The 27360-nt window shown below is 36.8% G+C and overlaps 1 protein-coding gene across 5 annotated transcripts in view; it reads right to left on the bottom strand.

Annotated features, from left to right (window-relative positions):
• Positions 1 to 27360, bottom strand: part of thoc2 (THO complex 2) — a 131424-nt gene that overhangs the window by 20119 nt on the left and 83945 nt on the right. For all 5 annotated transcript variants that reach the window (XR_012339790.1, XR_012339791.1, XM_073821222.1 and 2 more), the window contains exons 22-30: positions 23578 to 23742; positions 18015 to 18290; positions 14852 to 14993; positions 14606 to 14763; positions 10977 to 11105; positions 10524 to 10655; positions 8233 to 8417; positions 4526 to 4713; positions 985 to 1087 (exon numbers count right to left, since the gene is read on the bottom strand). Coding sequence is in view for 3 of the 5 variants with exons in the window: in XM_073821222.1 (XP_073677323.1) it covers positions 985 to 1087; positions 4526 to 4713; positions 8233 to 8417; positions 10524 to 10655; positions 10977 to 11105; positions 14606 to 14763; positions 14852 to 14993; positions 18015 to 18290; positions 23578 to 23742 (1478 nt within the window). In the remaining 2 variants the exon portion in view is untranslated. The remainder of the gene's footprint in view (positions 1 to 984; positions 1088 to 4525; positions 4714 to 8232; positions 8418 to 10523; positions 10656 to 10976; positions 11106 to 14605; positions 14764 to 14851; positions 14994 to 18014; positions 18291 to 23577; positions 23743 to 27360) is intronic.

Here is a 27360-nt window from a genome sequence, read left to right as displayed (position 1 = left end):
ATAATCAAACAAATTGTGTTTTAAATAGTATTTAGAAATTGTACCGTTCATATTCCATGGCTGCAAACACTAATCTACAGATCTACAGAATGTAATAAAAAGAATTAAAATGAGCGAGCTCATGAAATGTTTAGTTTAACCTCCTCGGGTTTCCTTCAGTTTAATCACCTCCTTTCACCGATCCTTTGTTAAAAAGAAAATGCTTGTAATGCTCTAAAGCAGCCTGCAGTGCTCTACAGCTCACTCAAGCCAGTATACCTAGCCAACATGAAATGAAAGTCTACTTCTCACATGCAAAAATGAGGTGAAAAGGAAAGAGTGTAAACCAAAGTTCTGAAAGCTAATATGATCTTTGAAACAAAAAAGCGCTGATATTAGGCTCTTTGTTTCTCAAAGCCCCTGAGCTACAGGCTGAATTCTCTTGACCGTGTCATTCATTATTAAAACAGAGCACATTGTGACCTCTCTGTCCTCTCATCTCAGGTGAATTACATATTCCTGACTATGCCACTTTCACTGACCCCACCAAACCACGTTAAAACACTCAGAAATCCATTACGATCTCATTCCATTCACACAATTCCTAAATGGAAATTAATGGGACCTTTCTTCGCCGGTCTCCCATTGAAGTATTTCTTTCGAAATGATGTTTTACACAGCCAATTTGATGGGCCATCGTGCAATTGTGTGTTGTAACAGCCGTGCCTTTCAGAGATTGTTCCTTTCAAGACATTTCTCCCCACAATTGCTCAGTTAATAGAATTGTAAGAGGATTCTTGCCTGGAACACTGTTCAATTTGATTACACAGTTCATAAGGAAGGTAGACTTTGATAAAGGATTGATTTATTTGGCGAGTAGTTTGAAATAATAAGCCCCTGCTAAACTTTCTCACCCCAGGGCTTCAACTTTTAATGACATTATATAAGAGATGAGAGCAGTACATCATTCTGAGAGCCTGCGCGGCGTGGCCTTGTGTGCGGTACCTGTTTGGCGTGCTGCTTCCGTTGCTGCTGCTCACTTTATTGGCTGCGGCGCTGTTTTTGCTGGCAGTTTTCTGAGCCGCCTGAGATTTGTCCTTGGATTTATCTGCAAATAGACCAAGCCGACATGGACGTCACACGAGGGAAGACATCATTATTTTGTCCATACCTAACAAACGAGGCAAACTATGGCATGGCAGAACTTCATGATAAAGTGTAATAATGCCAAAGCTACTATGTTTGGTGACACAGTGAAAGAGTTATGGCAGTTGCTCTTGATTTAAATATATATCGCTATTAAGCATGCTGGGAAATTGCGAGCATCCTTCATATGCCATTGAAAGCTCATTAAAAGTGAATGAAACACAGATTGTGCTTCACAGAAAGTGAATTATTTAAACACACCCGAAAATGTCCTTTGAGATTTAGGGGGAAAAAACCTGCCCCCCCCCCCACACAAAAAAACAACAACAACACAATGACACAATGGTCATTCTACAGCAGTGTATCAAAAGTGTCATACTAAAATACTAGCTAATGATAAATTCTACTCCAAAAGACAGGATATTTAGATTTTTAAACAGCACTTTGTTAGTACTTTGTGCCACTTTCAGTAAATTATGTTCTGAGCAATTAATATCACTGCTACTAATGGAAGGCAGAATTTAACTGATGATGGGGGATTTCTCCTCTCCACAGTATCGTGCGGCGGGAACGGCTACTTACACCTGCTGAAATGCAACAAAAACTCTTAGCAACACCATGTTTCACAACAGAGGTGCTGTTACTTGGGTATTGAGCCGTATGTGTTTTTTTAGTGGATTCTGTTAAGAGTGCCAAACACAGTGGTTTCCCAAAATTGCCTTCTAAAAGGTTGTCACGCTGCTTCCAGGAAATCCAGGCGTGACTTAACTCAGGCCTTCCCTAAAAGTGGATATACACTACCGTTTACACGTATTAAGTCTGTATGCTTTTTTACTTTTAACTGGTTAAAAGTGGCAGTAAAGACATTTGTAAGGCTACAAGATTTTAGGTTTACATACACCTTGCAGAATCTGCAAAATGTTGCTTATTTTACCAAAACAAGAGGGATCACACAAAATGCATGATATTTTTTTATTTACTACTGTCCTGAATAAGATATTTCACATAAAAGAGTTTTACATATAGCCCACTGGCGAAAATAATTTAATTTATTTAACATTTATAAAAATGACCCCGTTCAAAAGTTTACATCCCCTTGATTCTTGATACTGTGTTGTTAACTGAATGATCCACAGCTTTTTTTTTTTTTTTTTTTGTTTAGTGATGGTTGTTCATGAGTCCCTTGTTTGTCGTGAACAGTTAAATTGCCCACTGTTCATCAAATAAATCCTTCAGGTCCCACAAATTCTTTGGTTTTCCAGCATTTTTGTGTATTTGAACCCTTTCTAACAATGACTGTGTGATTTTGAGATCCATCTTTTCACACTGAGGACAACTGAGGGACTCATATGCAACTATTACAGAAGATTGAAACACTCACTGATGCTCCAGAAGGAAAAAAACATGCATTTAGAGCCAAGTGTGTAAACTTTTGAACAGAATAAATATGTACATTTTTCTTATTTTGCCTAAATGTCATATTTTTGTCATTTAGTACTGCCCTTCAGAATCTGCAGAAGACACTTAGATGTTTCCCAGAAGACCAAGTTAAATTTGGTTAATTTCTTAATGCATGATTTTTCCTTTTTAAGCATCAGTGAGCATTTGAACCTTCTGTAATAGTTGCTTATGAGTCCCTCAGTTGTCCTCAGTGAGAAAAGATGGATCTCAAAATCATAGTCAAGTTTATGTAAACTTTTGAACAGGGTCATTTTTATATATTCAACTATTATTTTCCTCTTGTGGACTATATGTAAATGTCCTATGTAAAATATCTTATTAAGGAGAGTACAGACAATATTAAAATATCATGCATTTTGTATGATTCCTGTTATGTTGGTAAAATAATTAAGATTTTTCAGGTTCTGACTTCAACTGTAAATGCTGTTTTGTTTTTCCTATTCAGCAGCACAATGGTTTTCAACACTGGTAATAATCAATGTTTCATTAAAAAAACAGTAAAGATTTTTACAATGTTACAAAAAAATCATATTGTAAATAAATGCTTCTCTTTTGGACTTTTTTTTATTCAAAGAATTTAGAAAAAAAAAAAATCATTTTCCACAAAAATATTAGGATCATGTGACACTGAAGACTGGAGTACTGATGCTGAAAATTCAGCTTTGATCAATCAATTACATTTTAACATAGATTCACATAGAAAACATCCTTTGACTATTTTTGGATCAAATACATGCAGTCTTGTTGAAGGATTAGTTCACTTCCAGAACAAAAATTTACAGATAATGAATTTCTTTCTTCAGTCGTAAAGAAATTATGTTTTTTAAAGTTATATAATAATACTAATAATAATACTAATAATAATAATAATAATAATAATAATATTATAGTGGACTTCAATGGTGCCCCCGATTTTGAACTTCCAAAATGTAGTTTAAATGCAGCTTCAAAGGGCTCTAAACGATCCCAGCTTTAGAAGGAGGGTCTTATCTAGCGAAACAATGATTTTTTAAAAATCGAAGAAAATGAGATGGGAGTTTTTCGACCTACCCTAACTGTATTGAACGAGAATACACAGAGCACGCATGTGCATGTGCGATCATTTCACTAAATAAGACCATTCTTTCTCGGCTGGGATCGTTTAGAGCCCTTTGAAGCTGATTTAAACTGCACTTTGGAAGTTCAAACCATAGAAGTCCACTATATGCAGAGAAATCCTGAAAAGTTTTCCTCAAAAAACTATTTCTTTACGACTGAAGAAAGAAAGACATGAACATCTTGGATGACAATGAGGTAAATACATGATCTGTAAATTTTTGTTCTGGAAGTGAACTAATCCTTTAAGCATTAGAGACTTCTTTCAAAAGCATTTCAATATATTATGCAAGATTCTAAACGGTAGTGTGATATCTTCATTTTTTGCAACCCACAAAACAACTTAATCTCAAAATTCTGCAAGCGTATGCTTTGTCACGACGACATTCATCTCCAAGCTCCCGTTTCGTTTGTGACACCTCAGTGATATTCATGATGCGATCACGTAATCGAAAATCAGTAGTTTTAAAATGAACACAGGTTTGAACACGTTTAGTTTAGTAGCTTCTAGAGCCGCATGATGGACCGAATCCATCCTGAAGAGCCTGGAGTCATGAGACCTGCGCTGCTGTTGTGATCAATCCTGCTGGTGTACTTGTTTCTGTGTTAATGGGTCTTTTCTGTTCTAATATCCTCCACAGTTTTACCCCAATTCACACAGTAATTGCAATTAACTCCCTCAGGGTGGCAATTCCCCCAGCGAGTGTTGTACGCCATGGCGACGTGTTTCATTTTAAATGAGTGTCAAGACGTTTTCAATAAATGGACAAACAAGTCCAGATGCTACCAAATCAATTCCTGAAGCTTCGTAGATAAAATAAAAACATTATTCAAATAAAGTCACCTGAGTCCTCGACGGCCCCCTCCTCGGCTTTGCCAGCGTTGGCAGCGGCAGTGGCGGCAGGCTTGCCCGTGTTGCCAGGTCCGTTCTGCAGAGTGCCAGGCGTGGCGCTGCGCACTGGCTGCTCCTTATGGTGGAACTCATTTTCAGGCACCATGTGCACTTTCCTGCCTTTCAATTGGCCAGAGTAGCTGCAAGTCACACACATGGTTAAAATCACGGCAGATGGTAATACGAAGTGTAATGCTTAAAATCACTCAGAAATGGATGGATTCAAAAAGAAATCCTCGAGAGGGGTTGTGTTCGCCGAGGCCAGGTTTTATGACAATATTAACGTAACTAGATGGGCATATTTTCGAGAGGCTGAACACAAGGTCTGATTTCCCCCTTTCATTTCTTGTTGATTCCATGTGTCTACAGAGAAACACAAAGAACAGGGCCCACGTCTGCCCAATAAGCTGAGGTGTGCTGAGAAATCCCACTGGTGGCATGAACGCAACAATTACATGTCAACAGTTATTACCAATTCTGCGACGGAAGAAACGCCAATTTAAAAAGAAATCAGTTCCTCATTATGATTGAAAGTCTAATCAATTTGCAAGCCAATGACTTGCACATTTTTTTCTAAACTATGTGACCTTCACAAACTAAACAACCACACTATTTTAATCCAATATACACTTCTGCTCAAAAGTTTGGAGTCAGTTAGTTTCTTTTTTTTTTTACAATTATAAATAACTTTTCTATTAAATATATTTTGAAATGTATTTTTTTCCTGTGATCAAAGCGGAATTTCACATGATTCTTCAGAAATCATTCTAATATTTTTCCAATTTCTGATTATTTTTTAATGTTAAAAACAGTCGTGCCTAATATTTTTGTGGAAAGTGATCATTTTCTGTCTGAATTCTTTGATGAACAAAACAAGTCTACAACATAGGCAGTTACAACCTTCTAAAAAAGATGACACATGAGAAATTCATGTGTGACCTTCTCAAACTAAACAATCAGACTATTTTAATCCAATATACACTTTTGCTCAAAGGTTTGGAGTCAGTAAGTTTCTATTTTATGCTTTCAAAAAGTCTTATGCTCAGCAAGACTGTATTTGTATTTTTTTTTTACAATTATAAATAACTTTTCTATTAAATGTATTTTGAAATCATTTTTTTTTCTGTGATCGAAGCAGAATTTTATGCATCATTACTTCAGTCTTCAATTCACATGGTTCTTCAGAAATCATTTTAATAAAATTTTGATGAATAAAAAAAATATGATTTTTTTTCTAACAATGATTTTAAGCTCAAATGTAATACTTTTCAAGACCTTTTTTAAGACCTGCATGAGTAATTAAAACCATAGCAGGGTAGGGCAATGTCTATGGTAACATATTAAACTGTAAAATGCCTGTAAATATCATGATTAATAGTTCAGATACAAGATTGTTTTTACAAAAAACACAAAGTTTTATAAAATTATGTCAACAGTATTAATAAAAAAAAAGATCAATCAATTATTATATTAATTAATTTTCTCAATTTTTCTATATTGCATTATCTTCTTGACGATCCACCAGTTCACATTTACAACTCTAAAACTAAAATCTTCGGTTAATTTTCACTTTGGTCTGAACAAAAACAGCAGACGGCCTTATTGGAAATGCAAATTCATTCCCTACCAGCAGGTGGTGCTTTCGAAACGGCAGAAATATTACGGTTTTCCCAGTTACTGCAAATTTAAGACTTCATGAAATCATAATTAAGACTTTCTTGTACCATTTAAGCCTTTTTATGGCCTTACATTTGATACAACTACAATTAAGACATTTACATTTAACCCTGAGTGTAAAAATCTTTTTTTTAAAGAGAAAAAACAACAACAAAAAAATCTTACTGACCAAAAATATTTGAACAGTAGTATATATGTTTTTTTTAAATGTGACATCTAGTCCAGAAGATTTAAAGATGGCACATGGGATATGCAACTTTAAATCAGTTACTTCTATTTTAGGTTACTGCCTTGTGTATAAAGCAGACAGCAAGGCATCTTCACTAGGTTTTGTTAACAGAGGCTGCCCTTGTGTGCCACCATCAAGTCCTCGTCACTAATTCCAGCTCCAGTGAAGCAAAACAGCCCATTACAGCTGATAACTGATAAGATCGTCTTATCATGACACAACAAAGGCCTTCCGGTCGGCAAAGTCCAATAGCTGAATGGACTGTGTTCATTAAGCAGCAATGAAGAGGCTCCTTGAGAGGCCAAACCTTCACTTGCAATTTTGGTTGGAATGACTGCACTGAATTATGAGCCTTCAAGTCTCCTTCTCAAACAATCTGACAACAAAAAAGCTTCCCTTTACATGTGCCTAAGATGGCCATCCACTCCTGTCTTCAACTGCACCGGTCCGACACATTTAATCAATCCCACTGCGGTGCGCCTGCTAAAAGCGGCAGAAAAGAGCAACGAATAAATCTGCCTTAATGTGGCTAACCTCTGCCAAGAGAGACGCCCAGAAACTCCCCGCTGATAGTTAAAGAACAGCTGATGGTTGGCGTACGGGGACTTCCCTCATTAATGATTTATTTCTGCAATTATTCAGTAATGTTTTAAGCCTACTTGCACATGCACATTGTAAGGCTGAGTGGATTTATTTGGTCACAGCACCCCTAGCGGTGCATTTAGGAAAAGCACTTTAAGGCTGAGCAAATGTAAGACACAGTAACCAGATTTCTACTGCACTATGGCAAAGATATGCAAACAACAGGGCTACACGACAATGATAAATTACGATTATTTTGCGCAAAAATTTATTCCCAATTATTCTATTTTTTACATTTCTATTGAATTACTGCTCTTTCACATATGCACAAATCAAGAGCATTGAAAGTCAACTTGCATGATTTCATCGCAGCTAAATAATTGTGGAGAATATCACAATAGAAAGCTAAATTCCAGCTTTTTCAGCTCATCAGTGCAGCATAAGTGAGTGTGCATACTTATGGTTGCCAGAACAGGAAGATTAAGTGAACCACTCGGCAGAAATCGTATTGATTTAGGAGGAAAAAAAGCTCTGATCGGGGATTAAAACCCTTGACATCTGGCAACGGCACACACAAAAGCTTGTGGAGGCTTAAATTAAATTAAAAGAAATTAAATTGAAACGTTTCCAGGATAAATAACCACAGACAACTAATACATCAACAGAAGTGGAAATCGTGATCAATTAAAACACGGTTCTTCGTGCAGCCCTAGTGAAATGTGCCATAGGTTTGTGTAGGGAGAACTTTCTTTCTTTTGTGCCAAGATTCAAGAATTCATCTGCAAGTTCAACAAGGTTTTGCTTGCAAATGGTTTGATAAACCCACTGATCAACTTTCAGAAATTTGTGGATGATCTAAGCTGTGGGAGTGAAAATTTAAAACAGCAGAGAAAAATTAAACAAAGAAATTGGCTAAGGTTTAAACTAAACTTAACGATTCAGAGAAACAAACTGTGGGCCACATTTTATATCCTTCCAGTGTATATTTCTAGGGGCCTCCGTAAACTTCATACCCATAATCTTACAAGAAAGCAAACAGAATTATAATGTGGAAAACACTAGACTACCACCAGCTAGACTCCTGAAAGTGAAAGATAAGACTGGACCCTCTAAACCAGTGTGGTGAAAGCACTTCAGAATGCTGAGGCCAGCCGGCTCTCGGCTCAGTTACCCCATGGCTAACGCATAGAGATCGGGCCTCTTCTCTTTCTCTTCCTGGCAGATCTTGTGAACGCGGCACTCCAGAGCCTGGCCCAGGTTCAGCACCTTGGGGTACCAGGGTAGGATCTTGGTTAGCACGATCAGGATGTTGCGGATGTGGGTGTACTCGCCCGTCTCCAGACAGTGAACTGACGCCTGAGGAAAGAAGAAGGGTTTTTTTTTTCTGTACACGAGGCGCTAACAAAAAGTCACATTTATACAAAAGACAAAGCCTTATATAAGCTGACTGAAATGCCAGGAATATTAAATCACATTAAAAGAGAGCCACAGGAGTATGTGTAGTAACACACCATTATCATCTGGAAAATGAATAAGTCATGCCTTAAAACTTTGAATTTAGATTTTAGTTTTGTGCATCAGTAGCTGGACTAAACAATGTTGAGAAAGTGCTGTCATTTTATCAAACGCTGTTGCATTCACTTGCTGATGAACATGATGCAGGACAAATGACAGACTGCATCATTCAGCCTATTAGAATATCTGCATGATTGCAAATGTGACCTTGTTTATTGAACAATTGTATAAAAGCGTCAAGTTAAAGTGCCCCTATTATGGATTTTTGAAAATTACCTTTTACGCAAAGTTAAATCTGAAAGTGCACAGTGTTACAAAGGTTTCTGTACCAAATATTAAGTTCTATTTTTCTATTGTATCAAATACTTATTTCATGCATTAAAATGGAAAGGTACACAGTTGAGGTGTACCTATGATGAAAATTACAGATCTCCCCATTCTTTGCAAGTGGGAAAACTTGAAAAATTGGCAGTGTATCAACCCAGTATGTACCCACTGTATCTGATTGATCGCAATTGTCTAGAAATGTGTCACTGAATAGTGAATGCTTGTTGTTCTTATTATTTGGAGTTACGATAAAGAATAGAGCAATACTGCAGTGTTTTATCAATACGTTTCTGCATTGGGCTAATGCATATCCCATGGCTGTTTTGGTGTTTAATGTGATGGTGATGGGCGTTCTGTTTCTGACATGCGCTGCACGCAGTGGACCAATCACAACAGTCTGGGTCATCGGACCAATCATCGCCGATTAGCTTCATGTAACGGAGGGATTTGGAAAAAAACGATTTGCTTAACGATTCATTTGGGAGTCTTTGAGCAAATACAGTAAAAATAAATGCATATTAAAAGACAATGAAAGTGTTTTTTTTTTTTTTTTTACCTTGCATGCATGTCAACCTTTTGTTGGGGACTCCCAAAACCAAAATATGAACCTGTCATAATCCATAATAGGGGCACTTTGATTTTTAGACCATAATTGTCAATTGTCTGTTTTGCTCAATTTCTTAAACGAAAATAGTTCCAAACTAATTCACAGCAGAATTGTTGTGTGTCCAAGCAACACAGCGTCTCATTACTGAATAAATCTGGTTCTTAAGGAATCGCGAGACCGTCAATTGCTTTGTTCCTGAATGAAGCTGAACAACTGAAGGCCTCACTTATAGACAATGACTTGCCACCACCTACTAACAGGTAATTCTTTAAAAATCATGTATATATGTATGTGTTTGTTTATTTAATGTTAAATCAAAACATTTATATTGAAAGCTACTTTGTAAGTTCTAAATGTGACCCTGGATTACAAAACCAGTCATAAGAGTAATTTTTTTTTGTTTTAATTAAGTTTAATGAAACATCGGAAATAATTTATTATTAATTTTTTAATTTATGTTTTGTTAGAATAGGACACTATTTGGCCAAGATACAGCTATTGTGCAAAATATCAAAATACTAAGAAAATCGCCTTTAAAGTTGTCCAAATGAAGTTCTTAGCATTGCATATTACTAATCAAAAATCAAGTTTTGATGTATTCACACTAGAAAATTTACAAAATATCTTCATGGAACATAATCTTTACTCAATATCCTAATGATTTTTGACATCAATAATCAATAACTTGACCCATATAATGTATTTTTAGCTATTGCTACAAATATACTCATGCTACTTAAAACTGGTTTTGTGGTCCAGGGTCACAGATGTCTTAAATTATCTGTTGGGTGATACTTTCTCAGTCAAAACTGATGTGCAATTAATTTGCGATTCATTTGGTTCATTAATCACCACATCATTTCTCAAGCTATCAAAATTGTAAGACACATACTAGAAATCATTTAAAATCACTATAATTTACAATAATCATCAATTATAATTCTATTAAATAGAAGCTAAAGCAAGAAAGCTGAATAGTTGAAAATTTTTCAATCAATCAATACAATACTAACTTTAGTCAACTTGTAATGCCATTTGTGGACAACATGCCGGAAATTCTCATAGTCCAGCTGATCGGCTTTGTTCCCTCCGTCAAAACCACTGGCTCGGAAAATAGTCAGGAACCCAGGATAATTTCCACACTCCTAGTGAAGAAACCAGAAACAAATAAGACAAGGCAATAACAGCAGGCATGTTTAACCTAAAACTCAAAATATATAGGGAGAAACTATTTTAAGTTGTTACATAATAAAAGTCTATTAGAAATGTTAAAACAGAAGATGATTTAACTTTGAAGATCAGTTTGCTCCTAATGAAGAATTAAACACTCTGATCCTTCAGGGAAAGGACGCACTGCCAACTCATTTTCACAGATACCAATTTAGTCGTGACTAGAACGCGCTAGAGACAGCACTGACAGAATAAATTAACCAGAGTCTGAGCGTCAGTGCTGAAACACACTATACCTTCTCATAGACGGCTCTGTCGCTGTGCCATCGAGTCACAGTCTCCAACATGCAGCAGAGAAAACGGCCGTAGCGACGAGACTCGTTCTCTGTGCAGCTCGCTACCGTGTAGATGATATCAGAGAACACCTAGATGAGCGTGGATAGAAACAGAACGAGAAGGTTGAGTAGGATGAGAGAGAACTACTGCGGTCATTAAACACAGACCCCACCATTCTCTAATCACCATAATGGAAATACTTCAAACATTCAGATAAAAGCACAAGAGAGCAACACATTAACAAACAGAATCCTAGATAAGCTTGTGGCTCTTTGACTATAGCCACTGGCACATAAACACAAGGCAAACAAGCCATTAACAGCCCTGCGATAGCACTTTCCATCAAGAGATTAGCAAAGAGGCACTGAAACTCCTACATAAAGTGAGATTTGCACATTTTTGCAACCTTGTTACTGAAATCTGGGACATAATCAGAGCACAGTTTAAAAACCTGATTTGTTGATTTCATTATTTTTCTAAGCAATTAACATTATAAACAGACACAATTAAAGTCTGGAATAAAGCATTCAATCAAATGAAAATACACCAGAATGATAACAGGGTTGCAGATTGAGTCTAAATTATGTTGTTACTCATTAGGGACTAAATAGTTTGGAAGAAATTTTGGTTTAATTATTTAAAACCATGTTTCCCACATGAAGATAAATATACACTGCTGCTCAAAAGTTTGGGATCAGTAAGATTATGTTTTTAGGCTCTTATGCTCATCAAAGTTCCATTTATTTGACCAAAAATACAGAAAAAAAGTAATATTATGAATATACTGATTTATTACTTTAATTATCAGTGTTGGAAACAGTTGTGCTGCTTAATATTTTTTGGAACATGTAATACTTTTTTCAGGATTCTTTGATGAATAAAAAGTTAAAAAGAACAGCATTTATTCAAAGTCTATATCACTTTTTATCAATTTAACACATCCTTCCCGAATTAAAGTATTAACTTCTTCCAAAGAGAGAAAGACAAAAACAATTTATTGACCCCAAACTTTGAACAAGGTGTTTGCTACAAACGTTTTCTACTTTAAAGAAATGCTGTTCTTTTTAAAGTTTTATTCATCAAAGAAGACTGGGATAATGATGCCTTGCATTACAGGAATACATTTTATTTTAAAGTAATTAAAATAGAAAACAACTACTTTAAATTGCACTAACATTTCACAATACCATTCTTTTTTTAAAGATATTTTCTATATTTTTAAGAAAAAGTCAGAGGCAGAAGAGAAAGAAGAAATCGAAGAAAAAGTCAAAGATGCAGAAGCCATAGAAGTCGAAGAAAAAGTTGAAGATGCAGAAGCCATAGAAGTCGAAGAAAAAGTTGAAGAGGCGGAAGCCATAGAAGTCGAAGAAAAAGTTGAAGATGCAGAAGCCATAGAAGTCGAAGAAAAAGTTGAAGAGGCAGAAGCCATAGAAGTCGAACAAAAAGTCAAAGAGGCAGAAGCCATAGAAGTCGAACAAAAAGTCAAAGAGGCAGAAGCCATAGAAGTCGAAGAAAAAGTTGAAGAGGCAGAAGCCATAGAAGTCGAACAAAAAGTTGAAGAGGCAGAAGCCATAGAAGTCGAAGAAAAAGTCGAAGAGGCAGAAGCCATAGAAGTCGAAGAAAAAGTCAAAGAGGCAGAAGCCATAGAAGTCGAAGAAAAAGTCGAAGAGGCAGAAGCCATAGAAGCCGAAGAAAAAGTTGAAGAGGCAGAAGCCATAGAAGTCGAAGAAAAAGTCAAAGAGGCAGAAGCCATAGAAGTCGAAGAAAAAGTTGAAGAGGCAGAAGCCATAGAAGTCGAAGAGGCAGAAGTGAAAGAAGAAATTGAAGAAAAAGTCAAAGAGGCAGAAGCCATAGAAGTCGAAGAAAAAGTTGAAGAGGCAGAAGCCATAGAAGTCGAAGAGGCAGAAGTGAAAGAAGAAATTGAAGAAAAAGTCAAAGAGGCAGAAGCCATAGAAGTCGAAGAAAAAGTCAAAGAGGCAGAAGCCATAGAAGTCGAAGAAAAAGTTAAAGAGGCAGAAGCCATAGAAGTCGAAGAAAAAGTTGAAGAGGCAGAAGCCATAGAAGTCGAAGAAAAAGTTGAAGAGGCAGAAGCCATAGAAGTCGAAGAAAAAGTTGAAGAGGCAGAAGCCATAGAAGTCGAAGAAAAAGTTGAAGAGGCAGAAGCCATAGAAGTCGAAGAAAAAGTCAAAGAGGCAGAAGCCATAGAAGTCGAAGAAAAAGTTGAAGAGGCAGAAGCCATAGAAGTCGAAGAAAAAGTCAAAGAGGCAGAAGTGAAAGAAGAAATTGAAGAAAAAGTCAAAGAGGCAGAAGCCATAGAAGTCGAAGAAAAAGTTGAAGAGGCAGAAGCCATAGAAGTCGAAGAAAAAGTTGAAGATGCAGAAGCCATAGAAGTCGAAGAGGCAGAAGTGAAAGAAGAAATTGAAGAAAAAGTCAAAGAGGCAGAAGCCATAGAAGTCGAAGAAAAAGTTGAAGAGGCAGAAGCCATAGAAGTCGAAGAGGCAGAAGTGAAAGAAGAAATTGAAGAAAAAGTCAAAGAGGCAGAAGCCATAGAAGTCGAAGAAAAAGTTGAAGAGGCAGAAGCCATAGAAGTCGAAGAGGCAGAAGTGAAAGAAGAAATTGAAGAAAAAGTCAAAGAGGCAGAAGCCATAGAAGTCGAAGAAAAAGTTGAAGAGGCAGAAGCCATAGAAGTCGAAGAAAAAGTTGAAGATGCAGAAGCCATAGAAGTCGAAGAGGCAGAAGTGAAAGAAGAAATTGAAGAAAAAGTCAAAGATGCAGAAGCCATAGAAGTCGAAGAGGCAGAAGTGAAAGAAGAAATTGAAGAAAAAGTCTAAGAGGCAGAAGCCATAGAAGTCAAAGAAAAAGTCAAAGATGCAGAAGCCATAGAAGTTGATGAAAAAGTCGAAGAGGCAGAAGCCATAGAAGTTGAAGATGTAGAAGTCGAAGAAACATGCGAAGAGGCAGAAGCCATAGAAGAAGTCAAAGAAGCAGAAGTCGAAGACAAAATCGAAGTAGAAGTTAAAACCTAGTCAGAAACCATGGAAGAAAAACCTAGGAAGAAACCATAGATGTCAAAGAAGTCGAAGAGACCGAAGCAATGGAAGAAATCGAAGAAGCGGAAATCAAAGATTTTTTTTTTTTAAATATAGAGAAAAAAAAAATAGTATTGTGAAATGTTAATGCAATTTAAAGTAGTGGTTTTCTATTTTAATTAAATTAAAATCTAACTTATTATATAATAAAATGTATTATATTTTGATGAGCAGAAAAGTCCCTAAAAAAGCATTAAAAATCTTACTGATCGCAAACTTTTGAGCGGCAATGTAGTAGGTTTGAATGAGCAGCATTTATGAATACAATCAATTAACAAATGCATACAATCACTTGAATTGTATTCAATTATTTCTGTGTTGCTGTAAAAATGTTTGTCATTTAATACCAGATAAGTTTCATATCACATTTATGATGGTTTTAAGTTCTCGTTCTATAAAACATAGAATTTGCGCTTTTCTACTGTTCCGAAGGAGACATTATTTTGTAGGCCATTTGTTGAAAGTGCCTGTAATGGTACAGCATACGGCAATGAACTCACTCTGTCGTAGCAGAGCAGAGTGCAGAAGTTGGGCGTCTTCTGCTGGTGTACCAGCTCCACGAAGCGAGCGCAGTAAACGGCATCAATGGCTGAGAAGACGCAGCGGGGGAAGATGCAGAGCTGCAGGAACTTAGTGATGGTTTCATTCTTAGTGGATTCTGAGAATAGAGAGAATACGGGGGTGAGTGAGACGCGAAGAGCCTTTGAGCACCGGAGAGATCCTGAGAGAGTTATCTGAGGACTCACTGGCAAGTAACCAGTTGTCTTTCTCCAGTTTGAGGCGGTGCAGAACTCTCTGCACATGCTCCAGCTGTTTCTTCTCCTCTTCCTGCAGCTTGTCCTGCAGCGCTGTGCATCGTTCTTTCTCTTTCTTCTTTTTGTTGAGGGGCTGCAATAGAGAAGAGCATTTCATGAACTACAGAAGAGTCTGTATGACACTGCTATGTGTTCTGCACTGACATTCAACAGTGACACATTTGAAAACACAGCCTTGAGGCAAAACAACTTCATATTTTGGATAAGATTTGAGATTAAGATGTGAAGGTTGATTTGTGCAAGTCTTAAACACTGTTGTTGCCTGTCACTAAAATAATGTTATTCATTATCTGACACAGCCAAACTTGTCAATTTTTTTTTTGGCAAATACAAAAACACTTTTTTAAATAGGTTCAAGGTTTTCAAGTTTAAAGTACTCATTGTTGAGAGCTGCACTCATTAAATCAGAGTTACCAGACTCACTGAACCAAAAACTAATATATGACTTGAAAAGGCTCAAGAACCGTTACTTTTGTGTGTACTTTCACAAGGCATTGTTGAAAATGCCAATTTGTAAGGTTCATGCCCCACTGCAAAACATAACCCTGTATGAAACACTGAGCTGTTCTCTATAAAACCTTTAAATCGTATATGGAGCAGAACATTTCACAAAACCTCTGATATGTGGCTGGGAGCATTATCGATGAAGAGAGGCTTTAAAACTATTATTATGAGGAGCAACCAAATGTAGTGTGGGCAGATCATGGGGTCAATGTGACTGCATACTTCACACTGAGAGCATAAAAGAGCTTTCATGAGCTGTTTATTATGACAAACTCCAGCTTCATAGCAGCATCATTATTCCAGCCGATACAGGCTGTTAGTAGAATTACCAGTTTCAGAAGCTGATGCTAATTTTAGTGAAACTACATACTGAACAGAGATATTTAAAAGTCTATTTAAATATTAATATAAAAATTAAATGCAAGCAGTCATCAAGTATTTTAAGTATAAACTGCTTTCAGTTTTTTTTTTTCAACTTTCAAAGGAAAAGTTCACTTCCAGAACAACATTTCCTGATAATTTATTCACCCTCTTGTCATCCAAGGTGTTCATGTCCGTCTTTCTTCAGTCGTAAAGAAATAATGTTTTTTAAAGGAAAACATTTCAGGATTTCTCTCCATATAGTGGACTTCTATGGTGCCCATGAGTTTGAACTTCCAAAATGCAGTTTAAATGCAGCTTCAAAGGGCTCTAAACGAACCCAACTAAGGAAGAAGGGTCTTATCTAGCGAATTTACAATTTATATACTTTTTAACCTCAAATGACAGTCTTGTCTAGCTCTGTGTGTATTGTGTATTCCGGGTCAAAAACAGTTAGGTTATATCGAAAAACTTTCATCTCATTTTCTCCTCCAACTTCAAAATTGTCCTACAGCGCTGCAGAAGTACCAACCCAGTGTTTACAAAGTGAACATGCAAGGACAGTCAACTAGCTTTGTGTATTCCAGTTCAGGTTAGGGTATGTCGAGAAACTCCAATCTCATTTTCTCCACCAACTTCAAAATCGTCCTATATTTGTTTTACCTTTTTTTGTAAAGGTTGTTTGACTGTCCTTGCATGTTCACTTTGTAAACACTGGGTTGGTACTTCTGCAGCGCTGTAGGACAATTTTGAAGTTGGAGGAGAAAATGAGATGAAAGTTTTTCGATATAACCTAACTGTTTTTGACCCGGAATACACAATACACACAGAGCTAGACAAGACTGTCATTTGAGGTTAAAAAGTATATAAATTGTAAATTCGCTAGATAAGACCCTTCTTCCTTAGTTGGGTTCGTTTAGAGGCCTTTGAAGCTGCCTTTAAACTGCATTTTGGAAGTTCAAACTCTGGGGCACCATAGAAGTCCACTATATGGAGAGAAATCCTGTTTGCCTCAAAAAAGTATTTCTTTAAGACTGAATAAAAAAAATTAACATCTTGGATGACAAATTTTTGTTCTGGAAGTGAACTTTTATTTTAAGTAAGTATTTAGGGTTGCAAAAGTTTCTAAAAATTAGTAGTATTTTTGGAAAGTTTCCAAAAAAAATCCAATACATTTTCCAAAATATTGGAGTTTTGAAATTTTCCACCTCCTCCAACCCTAAATTTAAAGGATTAGTTCACTTTCAGAACAAAAGTTCACAAATAACGTACTTACCCCCTTTCTTTCTTCAGTCGTAAAGAAATTGTTTTTTTTTGATAAAAACATTTCAGGATGTCTCTCCATATAGTGGATATGTAACCCTAACCCAAGTTTGAACTTCCAAAATGCGGTTTAAATGCAGTTTCAAAGGGTTCTAAACGATCCCAGCCGAGGAAGAAGAGTCTTATCTAGCAAAACAATCGGTAAATTTCGAAACAAATTGACAATTTATATACTTCTTAACCTCAAATGCTCACCTTGTCTTGTCTCTGCGATGCGCACGCGTAGTCTGTGTGATAAGCGTCAAGACAGTTAGGGTATGTTGAAAAACCCCTATCTTGTTTTCTTTCCCAACTTCAAAATCGCCCTACATTGCTGCAGAAGTACCAACCATGTGTTTTCAAAGTGAACATACGAAGTAGATCAAACGCCCTTCACCAAAAAAAGTTAAAACAGTGTTGTAGAACGATTTTGAAGTTGGGGAAGAAAACGAGATGGGAGTTTTTCGACATACCCTAACCCGGACCTCACAGACTATACATGCGCATCGCAGAGATGAGAATTTGAGTTTAAAAAGTATATAAACTGTCAATTTATTTCACTGTCTTCTTCTTCGGCTGAGGTTATTTAGAGCCCTTTGAAGCTGCGTCTAAACTGCATTTTGGAAGTTCAAACTCGTTCAAACTTCATAGAAGTCCACTATATGGAGAAAAATCCAGAAATGTTTTCCTTTACGACTGAAGAAAGAAAGACATGAACATCTTGGATGACAAGGGGGTGAGTACACTATCTGTAAATTTGCTCTGGAAGTGAACTAATCCTTTATTACCTTTAAAAAAAATTATATTACCATTGAGTAATAATGCAAGCACAGTAACTGATTGTCCTACTCTAGTGAAAATGTCTGCTTGATTCGTTTTGAACAACAATAGGCTTAGTTTTCAGTTCAAGGTGTTTCAAGCGTCTCACCATCTCTGTGTTTTCATCGATAGCCTTGATCTGAATCTTCAGCTTGTTGACCTCCCGGTCGTAGGCGTTGTGCGGTACCGCCAGGTCGTACATGGTGAGGGACCAGAAGGTGGCGTAGAACTGAGGTCGAAGATCATCCCACACTTTGGGCAAGTGAAGAGACACGACAGCCTCGTGAATGGGGGTCATAACCTGCTCGCAGGCTGCGATGTACTTGTGGACCTTCTGCTGCTGCCTGTTGCCCTTCTCTGCCTTTTTCAATTCGTCATACTTGGACTGATGGGAACACAAAGACAGCAGGCAAGTTTTATAATTCACTCAAGCACAACAAACAGGCCTGAAGAGGAGCGCACGCAGAGGCCTGCACGTGGAATTAGGGGGCGTAAATCTTGTTAGAGGTGAAGAGAGATGGGGTTAACTTTACACCGCCCTGGAGAGCTGTGAGCGGGGGTCTGACGTTGAGGGAAAACACAAAATGAGCTCTGTATGAAATATTCATTAGGCAGCCAGTATCATATTGAAGTTATAATACTGCAAAATACAACAAATAAATCACACTTTACTGTAATGCAAGAGTTGTATTGAAGCACTATGGTAATATTGCATTATTGGACACTTTGCAATTTCAACCACTACTGAAGACTCCTCAGGTTTCAACTGTTATCATCTTACAGCAATTGTTGCACTAATCATGCCTTTTTCCGGCTCAGTTTGGATCATTTTAAGTCTGCATGCATCCATTTACAGATAAAACAATCCTTAAATGCACAAAAATCATCCACGGTCACGCATGATTTTGTTTGTGGCTGATTTTCAAGGTATTTTTGCGCTTGAATTATTGAACCATCAGCTTAGCAGCCATGCTAAAATCAAACTGTGCTACAACCACTAGTGCTAAGGGCCTGTTCCCACTTAGCTGACCAATCACGGCTTGTACAGATAGTGTAGTTTTTACCCATCAATACGTGTATTTTAAAATAATTCCAAGTGACGTTGAAATATGAAAAGGAATGGCTGGTGATTAAAATTAATAATCAAAGTCATAAGTTTGAATCAAATGGAGCGGTTTTAGCATAAATGACTCAAAGGATTTGGTTCATCTGTTCCTCTTTTCGTGTCTTTAGCCATGATTACACGACACTGTCACTACTACTACTGGTTTAGTTTTATGACATGAACTGAAATAAGAGGAAAATGTATGTTTTCTGAATTGCATGAAAAGATATGTGCTTATTGAAAAAAAATGAAACACTTATTTTATAGATACATTGTCTTTTATTAATGCAAGTACTTTTCAAGTGCCTCTTCAGGAATATTGCTATCCTTAAGGGTTTTCCAGACCGTAAATATCAAAAAGACCAATTCAAGTACTTCAAGCTCTTTAAGCACCTTGTATGAACCCTGTCCAGTACAAAAATTTCAATTACAGACATTTAAGCCAAAATTTGAAGACTTGCCAAAATATGCAGAGACAAGAGTGAATGTTGGCAGCGTTTTTAAAAGATTGCATTTTTTAATAGAGTGTTTGGGTTTCAATCAAGACACCGAACTTGTGGATTTTCTTCTCAGCAGGTAAGATAAACTTTTTGCCACAGGTTAGTTCCTAATGGTCAAGCATCAGAAAAATAAAGGTGATTTTGTAAGGATATAAGCAATCGTAAGGGTGTGATGAGCCTTTGCAAAAGGTTGTTTAAAAACATACTTTCTGTATTTCCATTAGGTCACTAGTAAAATTGGACTATTTTTCTATGCATCAGTGAATGCCAGAAGATGAATCTGGAACTGGCTAAACTCAACTATAGCAAAGAAATGGAAAGACGTGCAGTGCTTTGTGTCCGAGAGTAACCAGGGTATTTCAGGTTTTCTATATGCACCGCCCATTATCATTCATTCAGCCTGTCTTCCTTTATTTATTTATTTATTTAGCATCAGCCTGAACAGACAAATTGATGTGCGAAAACTGGAAACATTTTTGTGCTGGACATTTGCATTGGTGACACTAGGCTTTGAACTGGTACTAAATGTCAGGGGTGTGAATCGGCACTGGTTTCACGATTCAAATCAATTCTGATTATGTCAATGATTCGATTTGATTCGATATCACAAAGCATCACGATTATATCAAATGTATTTTGTGCATTTTTATTTAATTATATAAGCAGGCTTCTTTTAAAAATAACTACAAATTAAAATTTAAATCAAAATAAATGTTAGGAATTAAACCAAGTAAATATAGCTTCAAAACATACAAGAGGGGGAAAGACAATTACAAATGATATACAAAAAGTACTTTCAGAATCTGAGTGTGCTTTAAGTATCCTAAAGTTTACAATCATAGTTATTGTTTTTTTATGATGAGATCATAGACAGTGGCAGCTTTAATAGGCTACATTTACACTAATCCACATCTGCATCACAATGCACCGATGCAACGATTAATTTCAACAACCCTCATGAATGTATACAAAATACAGATAAAAACAATCCCAGTGTACTGCATCACAAATCACCAGCCAGAATCTGTTGAATATACATAAGCTGTGTCCCAACTGGCACACAATACACCATTAACTCCACACTGTGTAGTTTATGATCTTTTTAAGGTTCTGTCTTCCAGCATCAGCGTCTGATATCCACTCTCCTTCTACTACACTATTAAAGCTTGGACAGATAATTGCATGAGGTTTCATCTGTGGATCTGAAGTGCTTTTTCTTTTTGGAATTTTCAGTGTAAACACAATAGTCACTATTTATGCCACTAAATAACAGCAAACAAGTATGCAAACTGAATTTTTAATTTACAAAGTTAAAATCTAAAAGTGCTAAAATGCTTTTTATGTTCAATCAGGGGGATTCAACAAACTTACAATTGGTCCCAGTAAGTCTTAGTACTTTTTATTTCTTGAGTTTGTTTACTTCTATTTCAACAGAAGTACCAGAGGTACATAACACAGGGTTCGTACAGATACTGTAAAATTAAATTCCAGGACTTTCAAGGATAACTATTGCCAAAATACAACCTGGGCTGTTTTTTTTTTTTTTTTTTTTTTTTTTTTTTTTTTTTTACTGTAAACGAGACAAACTCATATCTAAAAGCATAATTACGACAAACGAGCCGTTTTTGAGATTGACCGTGATTTTGTTTTGTGGTCAATGGCCGGTGAATGGGAGTACTAGGGGCATAACTTTGAGCGCATCAAAATCAATATTTTTCCAACACTAAGAAGGCTTGACACACCATGAAACTTTGCTCAAAGTATCACCTGGGTCTCTACACATGAACTCCAGCATTGAGAACATTGTGCACACAGAGTTTACTAAAAAGAAAGGTTTTGAACAACTCACTTTCACTGTTTGAGTTTCCGCTCGCGGCCGTCTTGCCAGTCAAGAAGTGTCCATCTCTGAATGCGAATGAATGGACTCCATAGGACGAAATATTAGGCTTATATGAGGCTCTTTTTACAACTAGAAGGTTAATATTGTTTTTCACTTGCGACAAAACAATGAATTAGCCGTGCATTTATATGGAAATATGCTTTAGGAGCTATCCATCCTCGCATTCGGAGATCGACACTTCTTGACTGGCAAGACGAGCGGAAACTCAAACAGTGAAAGTGAGTTGTTCAAAACCTTTCTTTTTAGTAAACTCTGTGTACACAATGTTCTCAATGCTGGAGTTCATGTGTAGAGACCCAGGTGATACTTTGAGCAAAGTTTCATGGTGTGTCGAGCCTTCTTAGTGTTGTAAAAATATCGATTTTGATGCGCTCAAATGTATGCCCCTAGTACTCCCATTCACCGGCCATTGACCACAAAACAAAATCACGGTCAATCTCAAAAACGGCTCGTTTGTCGTAATTATGCTTTTAGATATAAGTTTGTCTCGTTTACAGTAAAAAAAAAAAACAGCCCAAGTTACATTTTGGCAATAGTTATCCTTTAAGCACTACTTTTTTGATAACCCCCACCAAAGTCTTAATCTGAATCAAATGATTTGCTCTCCGAAGTTTAAGTCCAATGGAAAATATTCACAAACCCACACCAAAGTCCCGATCTGAATCAAATGATTTGCTCTCTGAAGTTCCGATCTAAAGCAAAAGATTCACAAACCTGCATCCAAGTTTTGATCTGAATCAAGTGATTTGCTCTCCGAAGTTTCAATCAAAAGCTAAAAATTTGCAAACCTGCTCCGAAGTCCCGATCTGAATCAAATAATTTGCTCTGAAGTTCCAATCCGATCTAAATCAAATGATTCACAATGTATGCTCCAAAGTGCCGACTTGAATCAAATTATTTGTGATATGCAAAGTTCCAATCTAAATCAAATGATTCACAATACATGATTTGAAGTCCCGATCTGAAAAATGATCTGCGCCACATAATTCGATTAGAGCGTTTTGAAATAGCGAATCATTTTGTGATTTAAATGATTCAGAGTTTTGAAAAGCTCCCATCACTACATGTTTTTTAAAATAGTCACAAGCGATGTTGAAATTCAAGAATGAATGGCTTTTTTAATTTGATCTGGTTTTTGCAAGTGAATTGCTTGAAATGAATGATCGAAGTCATGAGTTTGAATCAATCTGAACGGTTCCAGCATAAATGACTCAAATGATTTGGTTCACCTCTGTTCACATTAAAGGAGTAGTTCACTTTCAAAACAAAAATGTACAGATAATGTACTCAACCCCCTTGACATCCAAGATGCTCATGTTATTCTTTCTTCAGTCGTAAAGAAATTATGTTTTTTGAGGAAAACATCTCTCCATATAATGGACTTCTATGGTGCCCCCGAGTTTGAACTTCCAAAATGCAGCTTCAAAGGGCTCTAAACGATCACAGCAGAGGAAAAAAGGGTCTTATCTAGCAAAACAATGGGCTATTTAAAAAAAAAAAAAATTACGATTGACACTTTTTAATGTCAAATGCTCGTCTTGTCTAGCTTGGCAAGAAGAGCATTTGAGATGAAAAAGTATACAAGTTGTAAATGTTTTTAGAAAATAACCCATCGTTTTGCTAGATAAGACTCTTCTTCCTCGGCTGGGATCATTTAGAGCCATTTGAAGCTGCATTTTGGCAGTTCAAACTCGGGGGCACCATAGAAGTCCATTATATGTAGAGAAATCCTGAAATGTTTTACTCAAAAAACAATTTCCTTACGACTGAAGAAAGAAAGACATGAACATCTTGGATGACAAGGGGGTGGGTACATTATCTGTACATTTTTGATCTGACAGTAAACTACTCCTTTAAGTGAAATAAGCGAAAAAGGTAAGATTTTTTGAATTGCTTGAAAAGATATGTACTTAATTTAAAATTAAAGACTCATTTCATAGTTTCAATTGTCTTTCAATAACTCAAGCACTTTTCAAGTACCTCTTTAGGAATACTGCTATTTTCAAGGGTTTTTTCAGGCCTTACATTTCAAAACTCAAATTCAAGTCTTTGAAGCACCTTGTACGAACCCTCATCAGTTTAGATCAGAGGGCCTTCAGATATTATTTTAGACAAAGGAGGCTTAGGAGCTAAAAAGGGTGTGAGAAAGTTAGTTTTGAACACTCACCAGAATCTGATGGGCATACATGGGCCGAGACAGGAAGAAGGCGGCGTCGTGTGGCGTGTGGAACTGGTTGCAGAGGACATCGACTGACGGCACCCTTTTGATGTAGTCTTCTGTACTGAGGTTAGATGCCAAGAAACCACCAAACTGTACAAGCGTGTCGTGACACTTTGGGGAGGAAGCAGAAAGAGAAGCATTCATCATTAAACACGTCTCTGCCTCTGGTCCACGTTTCTGTCCCAGCCAAATGCAGATGCTCTTAATAAATCCTCAGGTCGCTCATTTATTTGGGGAACTGCACCTCGCTTTATTAAAGCCATTCATCACAGGCTCGCCATCGGAATCGATGGGATGCACAGTAAAGCAATTTAGTGGGAGCGAGACACTGGGGAGAGGTTTTCCAGAGGAAGCTGGTGGAGGAGAGGGAGGTACGGCCTGACCACTGGGTCAACTACCTAAATGTTCCCGGACAGATGTTTTAATGCCAGACAAAGTTAAAGACAGCAAATGTACAAACAACAGACTGCAGTGTGCAACATATGTCAGTGTCTCGTACAGCAGTTCAGAGAAGATGAAGGAAAAAGAGGATTGACTCAACGTTTAGTCTACATGCTCAAGGACCATCTGGAGAACAGTAATGCAAAATGTTTGAAGAGCAGGCTTTCATTTCTGAAAGTCAGAATGCATTGCTATTTATAAGTTTGGCAAAAAACAAAACACATTTGCTGCTATCAGTCAAGCATTTAGTCAAGGTTCATGACATTTAATTTATGACATGATTTTTGAGACCATTAGTCGAGCGTGAGCAATCATGTAGATTTAGTCTTGCCCTTAAGAGTCAAATTTGATTTCAGATTTATGTAAAATGGCCTACCGTTCCAGAGCTGGGTATTGATTCTGAATCACTAGCTCACTTCAATTTCTAAGCATATTTTTCAATTTAAATTCAATTCAGACAATCACTTTTTTTAATTATTCACTGGAAGGACCTGTTCAAAAGAGCTGCTCATGTGCTTCAGCTGCATGTTTCCGATTCTGAAAAAAGTGGCGGTTCATGAGATTCACTTGTTCATTCAGCAGGAGTAGTGCGGTGACACTGAAAAGTAGAGCAGGAAATAAAGTAACATTGATCTTGGGCTTTTAAGAATCAATATTAAGGTTCATTATGTCAATATTTACACCCAGCCCTTATCCAAGGTTGGCTTTTTTACATGCCGTCAGCCCCTTCCTGTCTAAGTATATTTTTAGACCTGCAGATAATTTGCTTTGTTGAGAAACAGGAGCTTAAATAGTTGCATTTGCAATGTTGCAAAATGTGTGCATGCAAGTCAGATGTGAGTAAATGTGTCTTCTCGTTGATCAGAGAGCACCTGTTAACGTTCCAAGAGTGCACTCATAGCACCATCCATCAAGATGAATTAACAAGTTAGCTATGCACACCAGCTTCCCTGCAAGGCACGGCAGCATTTTGGAGAAGATCAATGACATTTTAAGGTGCTCTTTGGTTTTCAGCTGAGATACTAATGTGCTCACCCACAGAATCAGACACTGCTGCTTTTTACGTAACACATTCCCCATTATGAATTATGTACAGCTTGGTTAGCTGGTCTGTTGGGTCAGATTGCTTTCCCACCCCCACTCTACCATTTCAGAGTTCGTTTTCAAACAGACCTACAGGGTTCCTACACATTTTCCTTTTTTAAAATTCCACACTTTTCCAGACTCAAATTTCCAAACCTTTCAGTAGATTCTCAGATCATATTTAAGGCAAGACACTGCAGGGGAATAGGGTAAAAAACGATTTAACTAACAGTTATCACCTTACTTGCGCAGTTAATTGATTACATTGATAATTGTAACCTTTTTTGGTATTCGCATTTTTTTTTTTTGCACTGAACATGACAACATACAGAGACCCTAAAATAAAAAAAATAAAATAAAGAACTTTTACATGCACAAAATACATTTTTGTGCACTTTTTTGTTGCATGCATACGCATTACAATTTGTAGTTTTATATGTTTAAAAAAACGGTTTAAGATTTGGCTTTCATTAGAGCAGTATTTGATATTTCAAAGCCTCAGGTCTCTTTAACACATACTATGTGGAGGCCAAGAAACCACAACTCGAAAAAGGGCTGATGGCACAATAGGTGGATCAGTGTGCATTGTCCTATATTCTAAGTTTAATGTTCTTGTGCGCACAAAAAAGTCTGTATATATATATTTTTTTTTTTTGCAAAGGTCCTTGAGGCCATGTCATACGGTGCTAAGAAATTTTGTAAGAAGAAACCCCAAATGCTTATAACCTGCATTTTGCATAATGAAAAGTGCATATTTGAAAATCACTAAATAATCACTAAACAGCTGTGACAAAAACTCACTTTTTTTATTAAATTCTTAATTTACTATAAGTAGGGGCAAAAGTCTGGAAACACAAATACTTTTTGTACTCCATACTCTCCTTTTCCATACTTTTCCAGACCTGGAAATGACTTAAATCAAATTCTATACTTTTCCAAACCCTGTAGGAACCCTGGACCTAGACCATCTCATTCAGATGATCTCTGACCGATCAATTGGAGAAAAAAAAATATCCAGGTTCCAAAAGAAATATATCTGTGAAAAACCCCTTGCAGACCAGACATTGAATAATGTGGACCAGACTTCATCTAAAGTCCAAAATCCAGGCATGTGAAGGTAACAACTCAATCAAGCAGTGCATCCTCCTCATAAACAGATGCAATAGACAGGAAGAGATGACACCTCTCTAAACCTGTACAAAGAATACTCTCTCTACCCAGAGAACAAAACTGGACATCAAAGGAAGATGAGATTGGTTTGGCTTGCTTTCAATGCTTGAATCAGCTCAGACTGACAGAACGCCTCCTGAGGATCACTGTCACATGTCACACTCACAATTCTTCCAACTCTCATTGTGAGAGAGAAAATTAAAGAAATGCATGAGTTGCTTTGAGTCATAGTTAGGAGGAAGCTAACTAAGCTATTCCAAGCATTTCTAGATTTTTTGTTCATGAGGTGAAAAATATAGCAACACATATTACTGCTTTTAACCGGAGGAAAGCTCAGCTTAAAATAGCAAAAAAAAAAAAAAAAAGTCCCACCTTAAATGCAGAATAAATTATACCGAACATTGATATGGTGCGATCAAATAGAGGCATACATTACTGCAGCGAACATGTCAGCAGTGTGGAAGCATTTAAAGATGCAAAAATCATTCCAAGAGCCGACAGTGAGAGACTGTTTAGTATGGCATCGCATGTCGTCCATGAGGAGAGAAAGGGCTGGTTGATGACTGAAATCGCCAAATGGCCTTAAACCATTAGTAAATAAATGTTATGTTGTCTAATACACGCACCAATTGTATTTATTCTGTCAGCGCTGCACAAGCTCCTTAGCCAGGGTTCAAAGTCCAAAGCACGAGGAAAATCTGCATGATGAGAAACTTTCATAAATCTGCTGCTGTCAGCAAAAAGTAGTACTGAGGTCTTGAGGGTTTCCACCAAAATAAAAGTCTACATTCATAAATGCTAGTATTGTAATTGTACTGTTGTTCTGTAAAATAAAAGACAAAAATAATAATAGCAATCATTACAACAGCTCTATTAATACATTTATTCTAACATTCTCCTCTGCTCAGCAAGGCTGCATTTATTTGTACATTAAAAACACATGCCTGATTCAAGAAGGGGGTCTTAAAAATGGCCAAAGAATATTATTTTACTAACTTATTCATTTTTATTAAAAGTTAAATTGTGCTTTGTTGT

Source organism: Garra rufa, chromosome 16, assembly GCF_049309525.1.
Source record: "Garra rufa chromosome 16, GarRuf1.0, whole genome shotgun sequence".
NCBI classification, from domain to species: Eukaryota; Metazoa; Chordata; class Actinopteri; order Cypriniformes; family Cyprinidae; genus Garra; species Garra rufa.
The sequence above is the reverse complement of the archived record's forward strand: the minus strand, read 5'-3'. Positions and strand labels throughout refer to the sequence as shown.